The 18,510-nt window shown below is 37.9% G+C and overlaps 1 protein-coding gene across 1 annotated transcript in view; it reads right to left on the bottom strand.

Moving 5' to 3' along the window:
- Window positions 1-541: 541 nt before the first annotated feature.
- Window positions 542-18,510, bottom strand: part of grin2ca (glutamate receptor, ionotropic, N-methyl D-aspartate 2Ca) — a 58,071-nt gene continuing 40,102 nt past the window's right edge. Inside the window, exons 6-14 of the mRNA XM_026917084.3 lie at window positions 16,894-17,105; window positions 11,501-11,669; window positions 9,657-9,810; window positions 9,346-9,471; window positions 7,349-7,578; window positions 4,934-5,094; window positions 4,661-4,848; window positions 4,028-4,260; window positions 542-2,833 (exon numbers count right to left, since the gene is read on the bottom strand). Of these exons, the coding sequence (XP_026772885.1) occupies window positions 1,196-2,833; window positions 4,028-4,260; window positions 4,661-4,848; window positions 4,934-5,094; window positions 7,349-7,578; window positions 9,346-9,471; window positions 9,657-9,810; window positions 11,501-11,669; window positions 16,894-17,105 (3,111 nt within the window). The 3' untranslated portion in view covers window positions 542-1,195. The remainder of the gene's footprint in view (window positions 2,834-4,027; window positions 4,261-4,660; window positions 4,849-4,933; window positions 5,095-7,348; window positions 7,579-9,345; window positions 9,472-9,656; window positions 9,811-11,500; window positions 11,670-16,893; window positions 17,106-18,510) is intronic.

Genomic DNA, 18,510 nt, shown 5'->3' with positions numbered 1-18,510 from the left:
AATTTGGAGTCCACATATCTGCCTCCCCTTGACTTTTAAACGGATATACATATTCTGCTGGCTCTGTCTGAGGGTTGATGTATGGCTGTTTATCATCATATGCCCTCTCCATGTGATATTGTATCTGCATGCAGTGAATCATTTATCAGGAAAAGGATCACCTGCTTCAGCATCAATATTACTGTCAAAACAGAAAGATTGCTGTTTGCATGTAACAGCTTCATGGTAAGACACAGTTTGTCTTAATAGTAAAATCTCAGAAAGAAATTTTTACTAGCAACGTAAAAATCTGTAACCACTATCGAGCTGGAGGCTAATATTTTTAACTATGTGGAGTTTGATTTTGATAATATAAGTAAAGGAACATTATTTTTGTTACATCTGACTGATTTAAATTGACCTCACCAAGGTTATGCTGTGCATGTATTGTGTGTAGATACGTAATGATTTTAGAGAACAGGTATATTTTATTTATTGCTTGTCTATTATCTTGATTATCTTATAACACATTTGATCATTTAACAGATGACAACAGAGCCCATTCCAAAAGGCTCTTAAAGCCACCAGTCATTTATTAAACAGTGAAACAATTGTGGAAATACAGACGGAAAAATCAGTTGCAGTTCACCAGTCTTAAAATCTAAGTTACATCACTGGAGCAAATAAAAAGCCCCAAACAGACGGCTTTCTGCAAACTTACAAAAAATTGTTGGAAGACCTTTTTGTAGTGGTTGATTTATAAAATTTTGCAATGCCTTGCAGTTGACTCCAAAACTGTGGAATGCTGATCTGCCCAAAAATCAAAGTTAAAGGAAGATTAATTCAACCCTTGTGGACTACCCCTTGCAACCTGTTACATCTGTTTGTAGAGAATGACCGTACTTATGCAACTGCATTTAAAAATCTTTTTTTTTTTTTAATAATAATGTATAGGCTCAGTTTTAATATATAAGAATTCAATTATTCAATATTATGTTTACTTCTTTTAGTATTTTAAAGTATACTGATGTCCCAGCAGTAATCACATAATTGTGCCCTTACTCCCCTTTCTGCTGCCTTGCATATTATTGCACTGGGAATATCATTTCCAGTCCACTTCCACCTTCAGCACAGCTTTTATTTTTGCAAGATTTAAAGCCTGGAAGTTCTGGAAGTTCACACATTTCTTCCTCTAAGTTTATAATGGAACAGCCTTTTAGACTTCAGACTCCAGACTAGACACTCTGCCCCAGGGCTTTGGCACATAGGGACTGTTATGCCTCCGCGCCACCAAAACCTGTCTGCGGTCCCTGTTCTTAGATGAGGCTGGTAAACTGTGCAGTGGCTGTAGAGGAGGTTCACGTGAGCATCCAACACCCTCGTAGCCTCTAAAAGCAGTGTTTTCATACATCACAGGCCTACCACCTATCCGGGTTACCAGGGCAGCATCATTCGTGCAGTGGTTGATGCAGGGGAACATGTGACACATGTCTTTGGAGTGATCATAGAAATGTGCAGGCCCCTGTGCCAGTGGACCCATGTATACTGGCAAGTCAGTGTATGAGTTCAGGTAGGTGGAGTAATGTCTGTGCACAACTGTTGAAGAGGACCGCCGCAAAGCTGCTGCATTCTGCAGAATTGCCTCACGATACGAGGGAAGGCGGGTAGAATGAGAGTATTTGAGTTTCTGTGGCTTGTAGGGGTAGGATCCCATGTGAGCTGGATCAAGATAGGCAGGCTCAGCTGGCATATTGTAGCAAAAGTTGTTACTAGCACTGGCATACATCTTTGAAGGCTTGGGATTAGCTACCACTACACGAGGGAAGAGGTCAGGCATGTTGATTCGACTGGTAGAAGTTGCAGAGGTGGAAGGCTTCTCATCTAGATGCCGCATCCTGTCACCGCCCCATGTGGCCCTGAGGAAAGAGGCGCGACGGTTCAGTTTCTCCTTTCCCAGCAGAGGGACATCATCCATATCTGGCTCCAAGTATGGTTTCATGCAGGAGTCGCAGCTGCCACTGGGCCTTTGGTAGTGGCTTCCCATGCAGGGTGAAGTATGGGCATGGTTTTCCAGGAGCTGATTAGCTCTAAGCTCAGCCAGGCAAGAGGTTGGTTCATCATAATCATTCCTGCGCCGAGGTTCTGGTGATGGCGCCACATAGCTGTGGGACCTCTTCTTGCGGCCCAGTCCTTCAGTGTACAGTTTCCGGCTCTCAGGAGGTTTTTGGTGTTCCACATAGATGTCAGGGACATGGAACTCACGGTAAGGGAGAAAGGAGGAGGCCATTTGATGGCAGCCCTGGCTGTCCATAAATAGCCTAGCGCTGTGGTGTGGCTTTGGGGCTGTGGGAGGTGGGGGGTCCCTCATAGCAATATGGGGACTGCTCAGACTGGAAATAGGTAGGGTCCGTTCATATATATGATGGTGACTTGTCCGTGCGGGAAGAGTGTATCGTAATGGGGTAGGCCTTGTCACTACCCGAGGTTTCTCTATCAAAGTGGCACTGTCTCCATAATGCAGGGGGAAAGTGGGAGTCAGTGCCCTCTGGGTGTAAGGTGTATGGTTGTTGGTGACACTGGAGATGTAGGGCAAACGGCCATGACTGGAATCAGTGCTAATCAGACGGGTCTGAAAACTAGGTTTTGAAGCTTCTGGAGCTCGGCGGCTCCAATTCTCAATAGTCTTAGTGGCATTGTCCAAGGAGTTCTCCACTCTGGCAGAGGATACAATATCCTTGGCTGTCTTAAGCATCTTCAGCATGTTGGCCTGGGTGTAACTGCTAGTGACATCTGGGCTCTGTATACTTCCATTTTGGTCTGTATCCTCCACACCATTGAAGCAGCTGTAGATACCCTACAAGAGAAACAACAGAGAAAAAGATACAACAAAGAAAGAAAAGAGATGTTTTTACAGTTTTCTAGTGAGCAAGACTTAAAACATGCATAAAATAAGTATTGCCACTAACTTATGAAATTATAGCTCCTGTGCTAATATATTTACTTTTATTATGTCAAAATTCAAGTATTAGGTCAATGTAAACATGCAGAATAGATTTTCACATCATGAGTCAAGTCACATGCAAAAATGTTCCCTACTGTTTATTGGCATTTTAGTTTGCACTGAAAGCTTACGTGCATTATCAGCATTTAAAATGAGCCAGAAGCTGACCATGCATTTGTGGTATTATTCTTCTCCTATTTTATTCTACTTAATAGATTTTCCTTTCAAACTGGATCTTACCCCGGGATTCTTAAACTAACATCACGTCCGTCAGTATATCCAGATTTCATAATGAGCCTATTAATATTAAATTTTCAAAATGGAACAAAGTACCTATGCAGGGTAGCCTAAAGGAAATGAACATTGAGAAACATTTCAGATTTTTCATTTTAATCAAACATTATTTAGATTGTCCTTGATTTTTTTATGGTTATGTGACTGACCATTGTGCTGATTTTTACAGAAGCAGCTAAACTCTGGGATTCTGGACTGATGCTGATATTGAGTATTTGTTATGTACTTATCTGCTGAAGCCAACATGCAAATATGAGAGAAATTTGGGATTCACCTTGATTGGCATATTTGTTTGTATAACTTTTTAGTTTTGCAGACTAACTATTAAAACAATCAAATTAAATCATGATTGCATTTGACTGGATAACTGATCCTTAAATTGGCAGGCCATAGCCTTAAAAACTAACCCTTCCTCTACTTCCTGGTAATATTCTAACTGCTGACTGAAGTTCTGAATAATCTAAAGCCTTCATAGGTTCATTTATTACATAATGTAACTTCTCTAAACTTGAGAACTATTTATAAGAAACAACATTTATTTCCAAAAAAAACTTGTTTTTTTTTTTTTGTTTTTTTTTTTTTTCTCCAGTAATTATTGCAGCATTGTGTGAGTTCAAGGATTTCAAGGATTTGCAGCAAGCATGTGTTGTATCTTCTGAAATTGTCATAATGTTGGAAACTAGATTCTAGCACTAGAAACAAACATTTAAACATTAACAAAGAAGTTACAACCCAAATAGATTAAGCACTTACCCTACTGATTGCCAGTAAGAAGTCGAGGCGTTCAGACTTGCGCACAGAGTGGCGTAGTTTCCAGTAGAGCAGGTGCTCCCAAGCAAACACCAGCAGACTGAGGCCCATGGCCACCAGCAACATGTAGAACACTCCAGCCATGTTGTCAATGTCCAGCTTAGAGCTCATCACTTCTTTCTTCTCATTGCGGCAGATTCCAGTCAGCCACACTGTCTGCAGCTTCTGAGTATCACCTTAACACAAAATACACCTCTGTCAGGAAATACTAGACACTAGAACAAGGAATAAGAGGTTAAAAAAAAAAGCTCAGTGAGTCGTCAACTAAGCATATAATTGTAGCGTATTCAATTTATTGCTATGAAAATTTCCTTGGCTTATGGTCCACAACTGTTACACTAAAAGAATTCACTGAATGAAATATTCAGTACTTTATACACACTGTATTTACAATAACAGTGTACTTTGTTTTTGTGTTAAAAGAAATTGCAAACATTAGTCAGCAGACTATGATGTATGCAGACTATGACTTGTAATGGCTTGGCACTACCGCTGCTTGTAAAAGAGTCAAACTTAGAGGTTATGCCACTGTCTGCAACTTCTTTGCAAACTGCTCAGAAAATTTTATGAGGATACCATCAGCGAGGAACTGGAGGAGGGCAAGGTCAATGGGCCGTTTCCAGCGGGACTCCTTCTGTAAGGCAATGCCGTAGCCTGTAGTTGCAAAAACCTTCCCACTGCCAATGGTCACCAGTTTACAGCCCTCATCTTTACCAGCCATGTAGTTCAGCACGGCGGCATCATAAATAAAGGCATCAAGTTTGCTGTTTAGAACAAAGATTAAAAATTAAATGAAGAAACTAACAGCAAATTATAAGTTAGTGTTTGGAGAAGAGAGTCAAACTGTACCCAGTTTTGAGGCTGTTCAGGGCATCTTCCACACCCTTCTGGTTGTACTTGACCATGTGGGAGTGCATCTCAGGATAGTTGCTCCTTATATTCCTCTCTGTGCTGCCGTTAGGCACTGTACCGAAGCGAAATGGTGGATACTGCTCCTGTGGCTTCTGGAACTGTGTCAGGCAAGATGTCACAAAATTATCAAAGAGGGGCAAATGTAAGTTTAATTTGAAAGTTAATTGGCTTTAAATCCCACGATAGCCCCAGTATAATGGTTCTGTTCAAGGAAGCTGTTAGAGGAAAATTGATTTTTTGTAGTCTGAGCTGAATTTCTTTATGTGGATTATTTTAAAATATAGTCTTTGTCTTTAGTCTGAGAATCCAAGGATTCTCAGGACTTAATATGTGAAGTGTGAATCTACGTCATGAGAACTGAAATGGACTTAATGTGAAAAACATTAGAGATTAGAAAAAGTAGTGATAAACATCAGCCTCAAGGCATTTGATCTCTAATTAGTCAGCTAAGGTTACGCACTCAATAATCTCCCTTCTTGTTAATTTCAACTTCCAAATCTCTGATTAGTTGTACAATGAACTGATATTTCCACTGTCACAGAGCCATGGTTCCAAGACATTTCAATATTACTTTCTCCTTTTCAACTCCATTTAATAAATAGTGTAATATCATTTCTTCTCCTTTGCTTTTGCGCAGTTCCTACACTCATTAAAACATGGCAGTAAAGTAACACCAAGCAGTATTATCACTGAAATAATCCGAAGCATGAAAAATGTTGTGGTTGAGGATTGCCATGTATGTATGAGTGGAAGAGAAGTTTAACCTTAGTAGATAAAATTTGAGCAGAAGTTAAGGATAGCAGTGTCAACAAGTGTCACTCTTCATGTCTACAGGATTTAGAAGGCGCTGTGTGGGGCTGATCTAGTATTTTCACTTATGTTTCCATTGTGCATGACCAGCATGAGGATTGGTGTTACTTGAACAAATCTTATGAAGCTCTGTGAATGACAAAGCAGCAGAGGAAATGTGTAAAAGCCCTTGCTAGAGACGAGAGAGCCAGTCAGTGTCATTGCTCCCTCTAGGGCATTGTGCCTGTAAGCCTGTTTTGAATGTATAATGATATGCATAAAACATATCATTTCAGATATTATGTTTTTGAAGGATATGAAGTGGTCTTGTCCCAAATATTCCAATATTTTCATATTCATGTAGCCATGTAATGTAAAGTAGCTTGGAACCACATACAATTTCAAGGTGCTCCACTAAGCTGCGATGCTCCATGCACGTTTATGTGTCTAAACTATAAGGTAATGAGATACAAAATGCAAATGAAACAAACAGCCCTTGGCTGCCTTTTAATGTTGGCTCACAATACAAGCCAGTATATACAATATGCCAGAACAAATGTTGTCCAGAAGTAAACAAGTTACTAGTTTGAAATGATTTGATATTTAATCATTTTCTCTCAACCTACATGGTGGCCTTGAGCCATTTATTTTTAAGGTCATGCTCACAGGTATAGCTCATGTCCAAATACCTATCATTGTACCAATCAAATCACTTTAGTTATAGTAAAGGTCTTTGTAAAACTCAAATCTTTTAGCTATCTCCTTGGTTGCACTACACAAAATGTTCAGATACTGTTTTTAATATTCAGAATGCATAGTGAAACAAATAACATTTGCATTTTCATCACCACATATTACTACTACTGATAAAGTGTGCTTTATAAAAATAATTTTTAAATTTATATCATTGCTGGATTTAATTGAAATTTTTACTGAGAATGAATATCATTAGGGTCACTTTATGTTCCTGTGCTCATTTATATGTGAGATTTTGCACATTTAATAACTGCAATTGAATTAAATTGAATTGAATTAATCATCTCTCTTTTGGGCTAAATATTATTTCACTGAGGATAGAAGGACAATTTTCTCTCTCTGGCTAACGGGAATGTAATTCAGTAGAGAAATGCAGATGGAATTATAATGAAGATTGTTGTTTTTCTTTTGAAATGTCCTTAATTGTCAGATAGGTTCATGTTCTCCTTTGAAAGAGTTCTTATTGTTGGAGTGCCAAAGGCAAACAGTCTCAAATTTGATATGGTCCGTGATCTGCTTTTTTATTGTCAGTAATTTAGGGTCTGTAAACAATCATGCAGTTTTTAATCAAATTGTATACCCCCTCCTTTGCAGGATGTCATACATGATTTATATGCAAACATATAAATATTTTATTTTCAATCATGTAGTAATTTCATAGCTTGTGATGACGTTTTCACATCCTGAAAATGAGGCACATTTAATTACAAAATACTCAGTATCATAAAACATGTACTTTCACATCACAGGTTGTCCATGGTGTCTCTAAAACCAGTTAATAAAAAAAACAGCAGCATCATTACTTACCTTTTTGTCGCTCAGTCCAGAAACAGTGTCAATGTACTGCTCCTGGATCATGAATGCTGCCAGGTTGGCCGTGTAACTGGCCAGGAAGATGACAGCAAAGAAGGCCCATACCAGCACCATGATCTTACTTGTGGTGCCCTTTGGGTTCTCAATCGGCACAGAATTGTTGAAGACAATCCCCCAAAGCAGCCACACCGACTTCCCAATGGTAAAGGTTGGCCCACCAGGATCTAAAATGGATATTACTTTTTTAGGTTTCCATACTTGTTATTGTAGAGCTTTAAAAACTGATCAGTCCTACAGAGTATATTTATTTTGCTCCATAAAATTTCTGTTGCTGCATGCTAAATATAAATTACAAGCAACTTTCCATTGAAAACTGTATGCTCTCTATCCTTATATGAAAGTATAGTTAATGTGTAAAAATCTTATTCAGTTCAAAGTGGAATTACCTAGCCAAAAATGTACTCAAGTGCAAGTAAAAAGTAAATGTTTTTACCTGATGAAATTAAGTTATATTTGCTGATTATATGAATGAAGTAAAATATGTAAATAACAAATATTTAACATTAGCTTGCTACCAAGCCAGTTACATTAGCTCCTGGAATTGGTGATAGTATAATTTGTCATTAGAAAAGAAAACAGGCTAAAATTTAAATATAGCCAGTTAATGTTAGCAAATTAGCAAAACTTACCTAAACTGATTTTTCTAGGTAGATGAAGCAGAGACATTTTATACATGTATCTACTCCAGCATACTGAAACATTTAACTGAGGTAGGCCCTGGGCTGCTCATCATCAGATTCACCACTGCAGTGTGGTGGCTTAACCATCATCAGACGAGCACAGATAGCTATAACATTAACTACATTGTGCAGCACAAGAAGGTCAATGCAGATGATGAATTGGTATGATTCTTGGTCATTTGTTTTACACTGATGAACTTGATTGGATGCTAAACTGATCCCATTCGACTAATGTACAGAGTACAGTCATCGGCTACTGAAGAAGAAGAGACCTTCATGATTTGTAAATGTCTGAACAAAAATGTAAGGAGTAAAAAGTGAAGTATAAGTTTGCCAAAATAATGCTATAAGTAACAAAGTACAGTTGCTCAAGTATTTTCCACCCATACTGTAATCAAAGTCAACAGCTAAGAGCTGAGCTAAGGTTAACGTATCTAGCTAATAGCTACCCTCTGCTAACAACATCTAATACATTCTAATAGTTAGCCAGCAAAGTTAGCTAGCGAACTACTCTGAAAAGCTGTCAAAATTTTATTTAGGAATTAAATTTTTCATAAGGATTTTTGACCCCTTCAAACTAATTTATTAAGCAGCGATTTTTATGGCAATATATTGCTACAATGTGTCATTACTATAACCAAATGTTACAGTATTACTGGTGTAAGTATTAATTAAAGTAACTCTGCTACTAATGAGATACTGTAATAAATACTGTAAATCTACAGGGTCACTTTTATAGTCTTTTCCTGCTACATAGTTAATGTAAACTAGCAAGTTCTGTCAGATTTATACTCCTCACAGCTCATAACTACATGCCTTTCCTTTAAATTACTGAGTAATTTGTAGTAGTTATGGAATAATATGCTTTAAGATGAATAACTGAATGATAAACAGGGACTTGGAGTTATATGCTACATTTTAAACCATCATAAGATCACTGATCATTACTAATTTCATCTTTCTTAGTCCTCTGTGGCAATTTCATAATTGTCACAGAGGACTAAGTCAGTAGAGCACTAAATGATCTCCATTGAATTTCAAGTATTCTCTGACAAAAGATAAATCTAAACCATTAATCAAAGATCTCTGAAGTTGAAACAAGTTCCTGCAAAAGCAAATATCTTTTAAACCAGGTCATGATGAAACCAAACGTTTCATCAGATCAGTCATTTCAGATTTATCAGGCTGCATTAGTTTGGGACTATCTTGTACATTTGTCCTCATTTCTGCTATCAGGCCTGCTCCACTTACCTTTCGCACTGACCAGGCTACGGTTGTACCCTACAGGGCTGAAGTACTCAAACACAAACACAGTCACGGCCACCACTGTCAGGCACATCACAAACATCATCACCCACACAGCAGGGCTGTAGGGCTCTGTCACAGAGTAGGAGAACAAAAAGTGTCTAATCATGAGACTAGAGGAAATCTGTAGGGCAATTATTTACTATTTGTTCACTAGTGATGTGATTATAAAGATGTCAGCTTCCAATTTTACAGATAACTGAAGGCACATAATAGTATAACATGCCCAAAAACAATGAATAATACAAGATGTATACCCAAAAAGGCTGATGGAGACACAGTTCCATTGCTCCTGGCCACCATCACACTGATCCCCGTCTCCACAAACGGCACAGAGAAGTCAATGATCTCAGAACGCTCCTCGTTTATAGTGAGAGACCCAATGGCCATGTCTGCCCTCTTATAGACCACCTTAAAGAAACAGAAAAAACACATTTTTAAATCTAAAAAAGAACTTTAGGCTTAAACTCTACATTCAACAAAACAGATGGCTAAATGTTATTTCTATGCTTGCTTTAAGCCATTCTTCTAATAAATTGCTATGGCATTTGGTGCAGTGACAGGTCAGATCACTCCCACATGATTTCTTTTCATCACCTAAAGCAGTTGGATATGGAGAGGAAATAAAAATATATATAATTCAATAGTTTAACCCATCACACACTAGACTTTCGAGTTTCTGTTTTCTGTGTGTGTATTATGGAAGATTGACTGTGATGTATAATTTGATATTAGATACAATACAACACCCCATAACACTTATTATTTCTGTCCTTGTGTAAGAAGCCGCACCACTTACAGTATAGTGCTCATTCGGCATTTGGTGAGTGTCCAGACAGAAAAGCTTGGGCCTGTACCACTTTCTGTAATAACTTTGATTATCTCAGAAAACTCAGTTTAGTTTGTGGGAAACTAAATTGGCCCCAATCCAAATAGGCCAGGTTAAGAAAATCAATGTAATAGGTAATAACACCTACAGATAATCTATCTGTCTGCCTGCCTCCCTGCCTGCCTGCCTTCTTTCTTTCTTTCTTTCGCTAACTCAAGACAGAGTTTTTCAGTTTAGTCTAGATCCACATATAGGATGATAGAAAAGGAAGACTTAGAAAGCAGATCATATTTTGACACTGATACAATTTGCTGTGAATTTTAAAGTATTATAATGTACCAGTGCAGTAAGGACTAGAAAAAAATGGTCTAATATGATTATATGCAAGTGAGAAGGAGAAAAATATTCAAATAAACATCTAATACTAGTCAGATATGTTATGAATAGACTGAGCTTGAAAAAAAAAAAAAACGTATCCACCACCTTTGGCTGGCGCTTTCATCCAGAGCATCTTACTATTGAGACTACTGATGCTGGTGCTAACTGATGCTAAATACAACTGAGCAGTTGAGGGTTAAGGGTCATGCTCATGGACCCTTATGGTAGCTTGGTGATGCTGGGATCTGAGCTCTCAAACTTCTGATGTGTAGTTCAAAGCCTTAGTCTTTGATTCATAATTTCTTTCACATTAATTGGCCACAAAACCAGATTTTTTTAAATTATCTGCACGAAATTATGAAATTGTGAACCATGAGATAAAATAAGGTCATGAAATCATATTTAATATGCATGATACTTTTTCATGCTCTCTATTTTGTATCTCCTATTGATCAATTGTGTTCATATTCATTTGTGAGAGTTTGTGGTATTGTACCAAGCAGTAATCTCCTGTGGTTATAGCTCTGTTTAAACAAGTGTACTAATAATTTTACTGAAGTAATTAACATGCCCTTGTAGCCCTTGAGAGAAGTATTGCCTTTAATTAGGGGGAAAAACAACAACAAAGCATAACAAAGGCAAACCACTGTACATATAATGTAGCTGAAAGTTGCAGTTCTTGCTGGTCACGTCCACACAGTTTTAGTCTAAATTTAACAGGCTGGTCCTGGTCCACTGCTGTACTATGTGTCCTCAAGTGGGAACAAATAGAAAGTTTACAGTTTAAAAGTGCAATTTAAATGCGTTATTTAAAGTTGGTGTAAACCCCCTGGACCAAGTGATTCGAACACTGAAACACATGAGCAGAGCTGCACAGCCTAAATGCTATCATACCTCTCCAATCATGCCATTCCAAACGCCTCGGACGAGCTTGCCATGTTTGCCATTGGTGACTAGATAGAGGTCATAGGAGAACTTGATGTTACGGGAAAGTTTCTTTAGGATGTCGATGCAAAAGCCTTTACAGCACAGTTTGGTGTAGGGCTCAGTATCTCCAATGATCCTGTAGGTATAAGAACAGACATTACTGCCTGCTGATTTATAAAAATATAGAAACAATAGCAGAGTTTCTGATTTAATTTAGTGTTTCAAACAGGTCAACCAGAAAATGAGACAACTTTTTCTACCATCATTCACAAATGCTAGTCAGTTTGCACATGCTGGTTTCGTAATTTGTCATTTTATGCTTGCAGCTTTGTCATAACTGCTGGGGAACAAGTGAAAAAAGGACATTTTAGTGTATAAACGGGAGAAAAACTCTGGCTGTGTCTCATTAACAACACATCATTTTCTAGACTGGCTTCATGTTTTGTTGATTGTGAATCATTAGTGCAAGACAGATAGATGTTATCAATCAAATACACATTCTAGATATGAGGGCTGAATAATAAGAGACTCAATAAATCCAATCAGATGGCCTGGTAATGTCAGTGTGTGTTATTTGGAAAGGGATGGAGAATAGCATCATGCCCAATACTGTGATGGTGCAATTTCCAGTACAGTTATAGCTCAGTTTTGGCTGCATTTCTCTCTCCAACCTTCAAGTCCACACACACACACACACACACACACACACACAAATACCAGTGCCAGAAACGTAGTCAGCAGTACAGAGAAGGGGAAAGAGGAAGATCAAGCAAACGGAAAAAACTATGGTGAGATAGTGAAAGAGCACAAGAGGACAGGTGACGTCAGCAGTGGGCGGGTGGGTCCGGCTCGTCGCGGCAGGTCCTTGTGTTATGTCACAGCTATAACAGATGGAAGGACAGCCGGGTCTGGCTAAAACAAATCTGACGCAAACTAATCACTAGCAAACAAAGGAAGGAGAGCAACTCTGGATTTCTGCACTTGCTAATGGATGGCTAATACTCACTGTATAAGAGCTGCTGCCTCAGAGATTATATCCAAGTTTCTTTCTGTTTGCTCTTTTTCCCCTTCTATGCTGCTGATAGGCTACACATCAAACCACTGCAGCTGCTTCTGCTGTACTGTTTCCTCTCACAGGTGCCAGCACAGGTGTCAATCATATACCACACACATGCACAGGACCCACAATTTAAGTATTGTATAAATATTCTTTATGTATCTTGATACGTCTCATTTTTTATTTTTATTTCCTAGTATAATATCCACTTACTGCTTTTAAAACATAATACTGGAATCTGCATACATCATATATCATAATGTTTTTCTATTAGGTCTGTCAGAATGAATATCACTCATATTTATACGTATAACTCATATTTATATGTAAAAAAAAAACATTCAAAAGTTTAAGATTCCACATTATACCTTTATTCACCGAATGTAAATCTATCGAAGCTTGTTTCCTAACTTCCCGCTTAATCTCTTCATTACAGTTGACATAAACCTACATAAAATTTTAAAAGGCTTATGCCAACAGGTGTTAGCTGTCATAAAGACAGATTTTTTCAGTTCTAATGTCAAGTGACATAGATTTATCCACAGTGATATTTTCTTTTTGCTGATATTTTCAAATTTAATTTAGCCCATCTTCATGCAAGAATAATTCACATAAATTGCTCATTCTATGCTCGTTTAGTATTCCCATGTTATTTTATGTGATTAAACCAAGGGTTCTTGTACTTCTAGTGCTTGTGGTAGTATAACATTATAGGGTTTTTTATAAATTGAATACTAAGTTATTTAAGTATTTAATATTTGAAAGTTGCTTTAAAGGATTTAAACAGCCCTAACCTATAGAGTTTATTTTTCATGAGAGATATATGGTGCTGTTGACATTTTTTCAATTAAAAAAGCTATTTATGGATAATTACATAACATTTTGTGCACTGATGCAGAATCATGTAACAATGAACAGTGATGCATCAAAATGTCAATAATTTTTCTGTCTCTAGTCAGTACGTTCCCTTTTCTTTTCTCTCTTTGTTTTCCATATTTTAGTTGTGTTAATGTTCTCTCAGCCACTCTTGCTATAGCTCATTAGCAAATCAGTAGAGAAAAACAAATAGTCTTTTTCATTACAAGAGAAATAGAAACTATATGCCAGCGGGAAAAGGAATCATGTCGGTGGAAAAAATCATGAAATACTATACAAGAACTGTGTTGCTTTTCAACAGTAACATGCAGAAAACATACCACACTGAAAAAAGAAATTTTTTAACATAGTTCCTAGGTTCAAGACAGATATTAACACTTTTATCATGTTTTAGTAATAATTCTGAAAAACTTGTTGATGAAGGTCTCGACAGTCAGTGCAGCAGAAATGAAATAACAAAGTGCCAATAAGAAACTTTAAAGAGTGTTGCTTTTTATGGATGGCAAGTCCTTTCTTCACATCTCTGATTACAGCCACGCCCCTGATTACTGCTTAGGGATGTGATTAGACAGTGATTGCATTTCAGCGTGCCACTACTGCAGCATAGTGATGAAAGTGAAATGGAATAAAGTGGGGAATTACCTTCACTTCTGACATGAAGTCAGCGTTTACTCCTTAAAAAGCAATTTCTGTTGAGCAATGCATTGAAGGTTTTGCTTTTCAGTGTAGCATGTTGTCTACATGTCTGTGTTGCCTACAAATGAAAAGTTTGTGTATTGTATTTCATGTTTTTTCACTGGTGTGAGTGTTTTTCTCTCTGTCAGGGAATCTTCTAAAGAGAATCAGATACAGACTTTATACACAGTTGGCTTCAACAGAACAAGGCAAGTGAACAGCCTTGGCTTTGCATTTAAGACAGACAGAGACAGTGGGATAAGGATCAGCTCTAGAGGTTTAGTGTATGGATTACTGGGACGTGATGAGTAAAGTGTCTCCCAAAAGCAGGATTATGGGAGATCTAGCACTGAGATGGAGCAGCACTCAGATGGCACTGTGATGGCAAAAACACATCTATAGAACTTTAAATGAAGTCGCTAGCACAAGTTATACTTGACTGCCTACTGTTAGGGATTAGATATTATTGCTGGTTAGATTTGGACTGAAGATTTGTTGTGGCAAGTTTCAAGGGGAATATGTGAAGCATGTTCTACATCATACTCACATTCCCTAACTTCTTTTACTTAACTTTTCAGCTGATTTGCTTGACCTTGCCTGCAGGTGAGTGGCAGCATTGTGGTTCTGTATCTGGATCCTGGGGGAGAGGGTTCACCCTGGTGCTGGAGGTTAATTGGCTTCCAGAATAGATAGCAGATAATGAGAAGACAATGAGGTGGTGTGTGTGTGTGTGTGTGTGTGAGTGAGTGTGTGTGCAGACTTGGAGAGTTGGAGAGCAAGTGTTTTCAAATATGACACAAAGGAAAATCTGTGAGCTGTAGAGAAGCAAAACCAGAGCACTCTAATGACAAATCACCTTGTAACCTCTCTCTAAACTAATGAACCATACAACCGTAGTATGACAAAGAGGGGTTAAAGAGGTCGGCATAAACACATACACACACACACACACACACACACACACACACACATGAGTGCAAAAGATAACAAATAAACTGCTAGCTGCAAACAAGCCTCTCCCACTGATGATTCATGGTAAACACTCTGCTCCCCTGTCACACCACCTGGCAGCGTTCAGAGTTCAGCAATGATGCTTAACTCTGCTTCCAAAGGCATCTCAATGTGTTTACACACAATGTGTGTGAAAGTTTTCGCTCCAGCTCTAGGAGACCACAGACAAGGTGATTTCAGTCCCTGGCAGAAAGCCCTGAGAGATCCACTCTCTGCTCAGGCTGCACTTTAATCAACTCTGCAGATTGTCACTCCGCTCTGATCAGGCAGTGCTGTGAGTACAGTGAGCTCTCAGGAGACATCTGAGAGCTGTAAAGCACCACAAAGCTGTGAAAATAACTAAAGGAACAAATGGGGATACTTATTTAAGGAAGGACCTGGTAGTAAGGTCTGTAATGACTGACTTCACACTAGTGACTTCCAAAATTGAGGTACTTAGAGTCGCTTTTTGGGTTGTTTTTGCTAGATAAGTATAGAATAAGGTGAAAAAGACTGCTATGGAGTTGGCTTAAGTGCCATTGCAGTGTCTGGACTGGGAAAGACATTCAAGGATATACCTGATACAACTAGATAGAACTCTGGTTTCTCTTTAACATTAAGTAATGTGTAGCTGGAATAAGTGTGCACCATGCCCCAAGCCCTGGAATGATCAGTGTCAGCTATAATGTCAGTGTAAGGTTGATGATTTAGAAATAATTCAATGTAAATGCTTCAAAAATAAAAAAAAAAAAAATTCCTCAAATATATAGCCAATTCCTATTCTTTTTATCTCAAAGATGAGCTATTCTCCTCATTAGATTAATCTGAATTGGCTGAATTGTTTATGTTTATGAAACAAATAATCGACTAACATTGAATCTCCCAGGGTGTCTACTTCACACCAAAATGCGTAGATCTGTACCCAATATAACCTCTTGCCATCTGACCATCTGGCAGAGAGTAAATAAATAAATAAATAAATAAAATCTTCCATAAATTTAAGTGTTACTGATCTTTAATGCAAAGTTCCTGAGGAAACTCCTCAAGGCAAAAGTATGCTATCTAACTCTAGGCACAAGAATAACTCTGTCCTTTTTGCTGCTTATAATGTTCTATCTCCAAGATTTTCTAAATACAACTTCACCAGTCAGGACACCAGTCAAGTCCATCACAGCACAGGGATCTTTGTTAACAATCTTGCTACCAGATGATCTCACATTCACAAACCTAGGGTTTTGTCATTAAAAACACTATACACTTACTATAATGAAGCAGCCCAGGAAGCAGTTACTATTTCTAGTTCATCTGTAAATAGGAATTGCATCTGGATCTGTTAGAATCATGGAGTCAGGAAAAAAACAGTAGCACGTAATCTTAAATTAGATTAGAGTTTGCTAATACTGTATAACTCAGAAACTGTTACTCTTGTCATGTTACATTGAGCATGCTCTCTAATGACCACTCTGTAATGGCCACTAATGCTAATGACCACTACAGCTCACTCAATGTTAAAACTGAAGGCGATCAATATTACTAATTCTAAGATGTCCTTTTCCTCCAGAAGTAATTCATTCACAAATGAGATTATGCCTGAGATAGTCAACCTTCGTGTTTCGAGTTTTCTTTTGTTCAAAAGCTGCATGAGCTGGATGAGTATCGGATTAGCATGCATTTGGTTTACAACATTTTATCCACTAATCTTTAGACTGTTCACTCGAACCTGTAAGGGACTTAAAGAAGAGAGCAGTACACAGTTACTTACGCCTCCGTCTTGTTTGATTGGCGTCTGCAGGGCACAGTGTTGCTGAGGCAGGTGCCAGTGATGGGGTCTACTGCCTCCACTATCACAAATGGCCTCTCTTCAAGGGTGGCCACTGTTAGATGGCGGTTATCAGACACTGGCTCCAAGTACGTTCCATACCGAGGCCAAACGGGATATCGCATCTGCAGTATACCAGACTCATAATTTCCAACCTGGAGAACAGAGGAGAAAGACTGATCCATGTTAGAGACAGTAACTTAAATGATCCCATGCAAACCTGTATCAAAAGTCTAATGCTTTACTTAACGGTGGTGTTCATGACACCTACATAAACCCTTAATGACAACTAACATAACCTACATACACATTTATAAAGAGTTATTGCAGCAGGTGTTGCTCGACACTTTCCAGGCAAATGTAATTGCTGTTGTCTGTGCAGCTCAGTGTACTTGTACTACATCCGAGTCATAGTGTACACATACATAGTGGCAGAGAAAATATACAAAACTGTATCATTATCATGTCATGACTTTGCCATGAATGTTAATTTAAAAATGTGTAAATAGTCAGACTATACTCACTTCATTTGAGGGCCAGAAAGGAATAGATCCAACTCTGTCATTACCTAACCATAAGTATTCATATTCATAATCTAATAAGCAGAATTATGAAACTCTAGGGTCAGGTACATAATATAATAATTGCCACTGTCAAAACCTCCACTATATAACAATGCTATACAACAAAACTTAATGTCTAGTAATGTCACTCTGTGTTACCTGACTCAGGTTTTCAGTCAACGTGACATCAAAATTGATGAAAGCAGTCTTTATGAGACCACATGATACCCATTAAAAATAGAGTTAGGGTCATAAGTTTATATACGCCTTGCAGAATCTGCAAAATGTTAATAATTAAACAAAATAAGTGGGATCATAAAATTTAATTCTGTTTTTTATTTAGTACTGCCCTGAATAAGCTATTTCACATAGCAGATGATTACATGTGGTCCACTCATATCCACTCATTTTTATGATCCCACTTTTTTTTTTTAAATTATTAACATTTTACAGATTCTGCAAGGTGTATGTAAACTTATGACCCCTGTAACTGTAAAACTGAAAAACTGTAGCTTTTATAAATGTTTATGTGTTTTTGAAGTGCTTATATAGGTGCCCTTATGAAAGCTATCCTACACTGACACAAGTGTTAACCAATTTTCTAGGAATTCACACAAGCTGGTTGAAGGAAGCTGAAGGAAAAAGAGCAGGGTTAATAGTCGTACCTGTTTTTAAGTACATATGAACTCATTAGATTTCCTATGGATTTTACATGTTGCTATGTACAAAACTGGATCAGTGTGAACAAAAGCTGTCTGTCTGTAGCTCTGCAAATCACATCACATGCAACATCCCTGGATGGTTCAACTTTTTCCAAAATATATTCCCTTATTTAAAACATAATCAAATGTTTCATATAGCATTCTAGCTCCGAAGACCCATCTCTTTAACTCCGTCTGCTTCAATTATTCAGTGTTTACTCTTCAGCAGTTTGGTTTGCAGTGCTTACGTTTGAGCCTGCATGGATGGTTAATTACCTTTGACAAAGAAAATTAAT

The sequence above is a fragment of the Pangasianodon hypophthalmus genome, chromosome 13 (assembly GCF_027358585.1).
Source record: "Pangasianodon hypophthalmus isolate fPanHyp1 chromosome 13, fPanHyp1.pri, whole genome shotgun sequence".
NCBI lineage: Eukaryota > Metazoa > Chordata > Actinopteri > Siluriformes > Pangasiidae > Pangasianodon > Pangasianodon hypophthalmus.
This window is presented reverse-complemented; position numbering and strand designations above follow the sequence as displayed.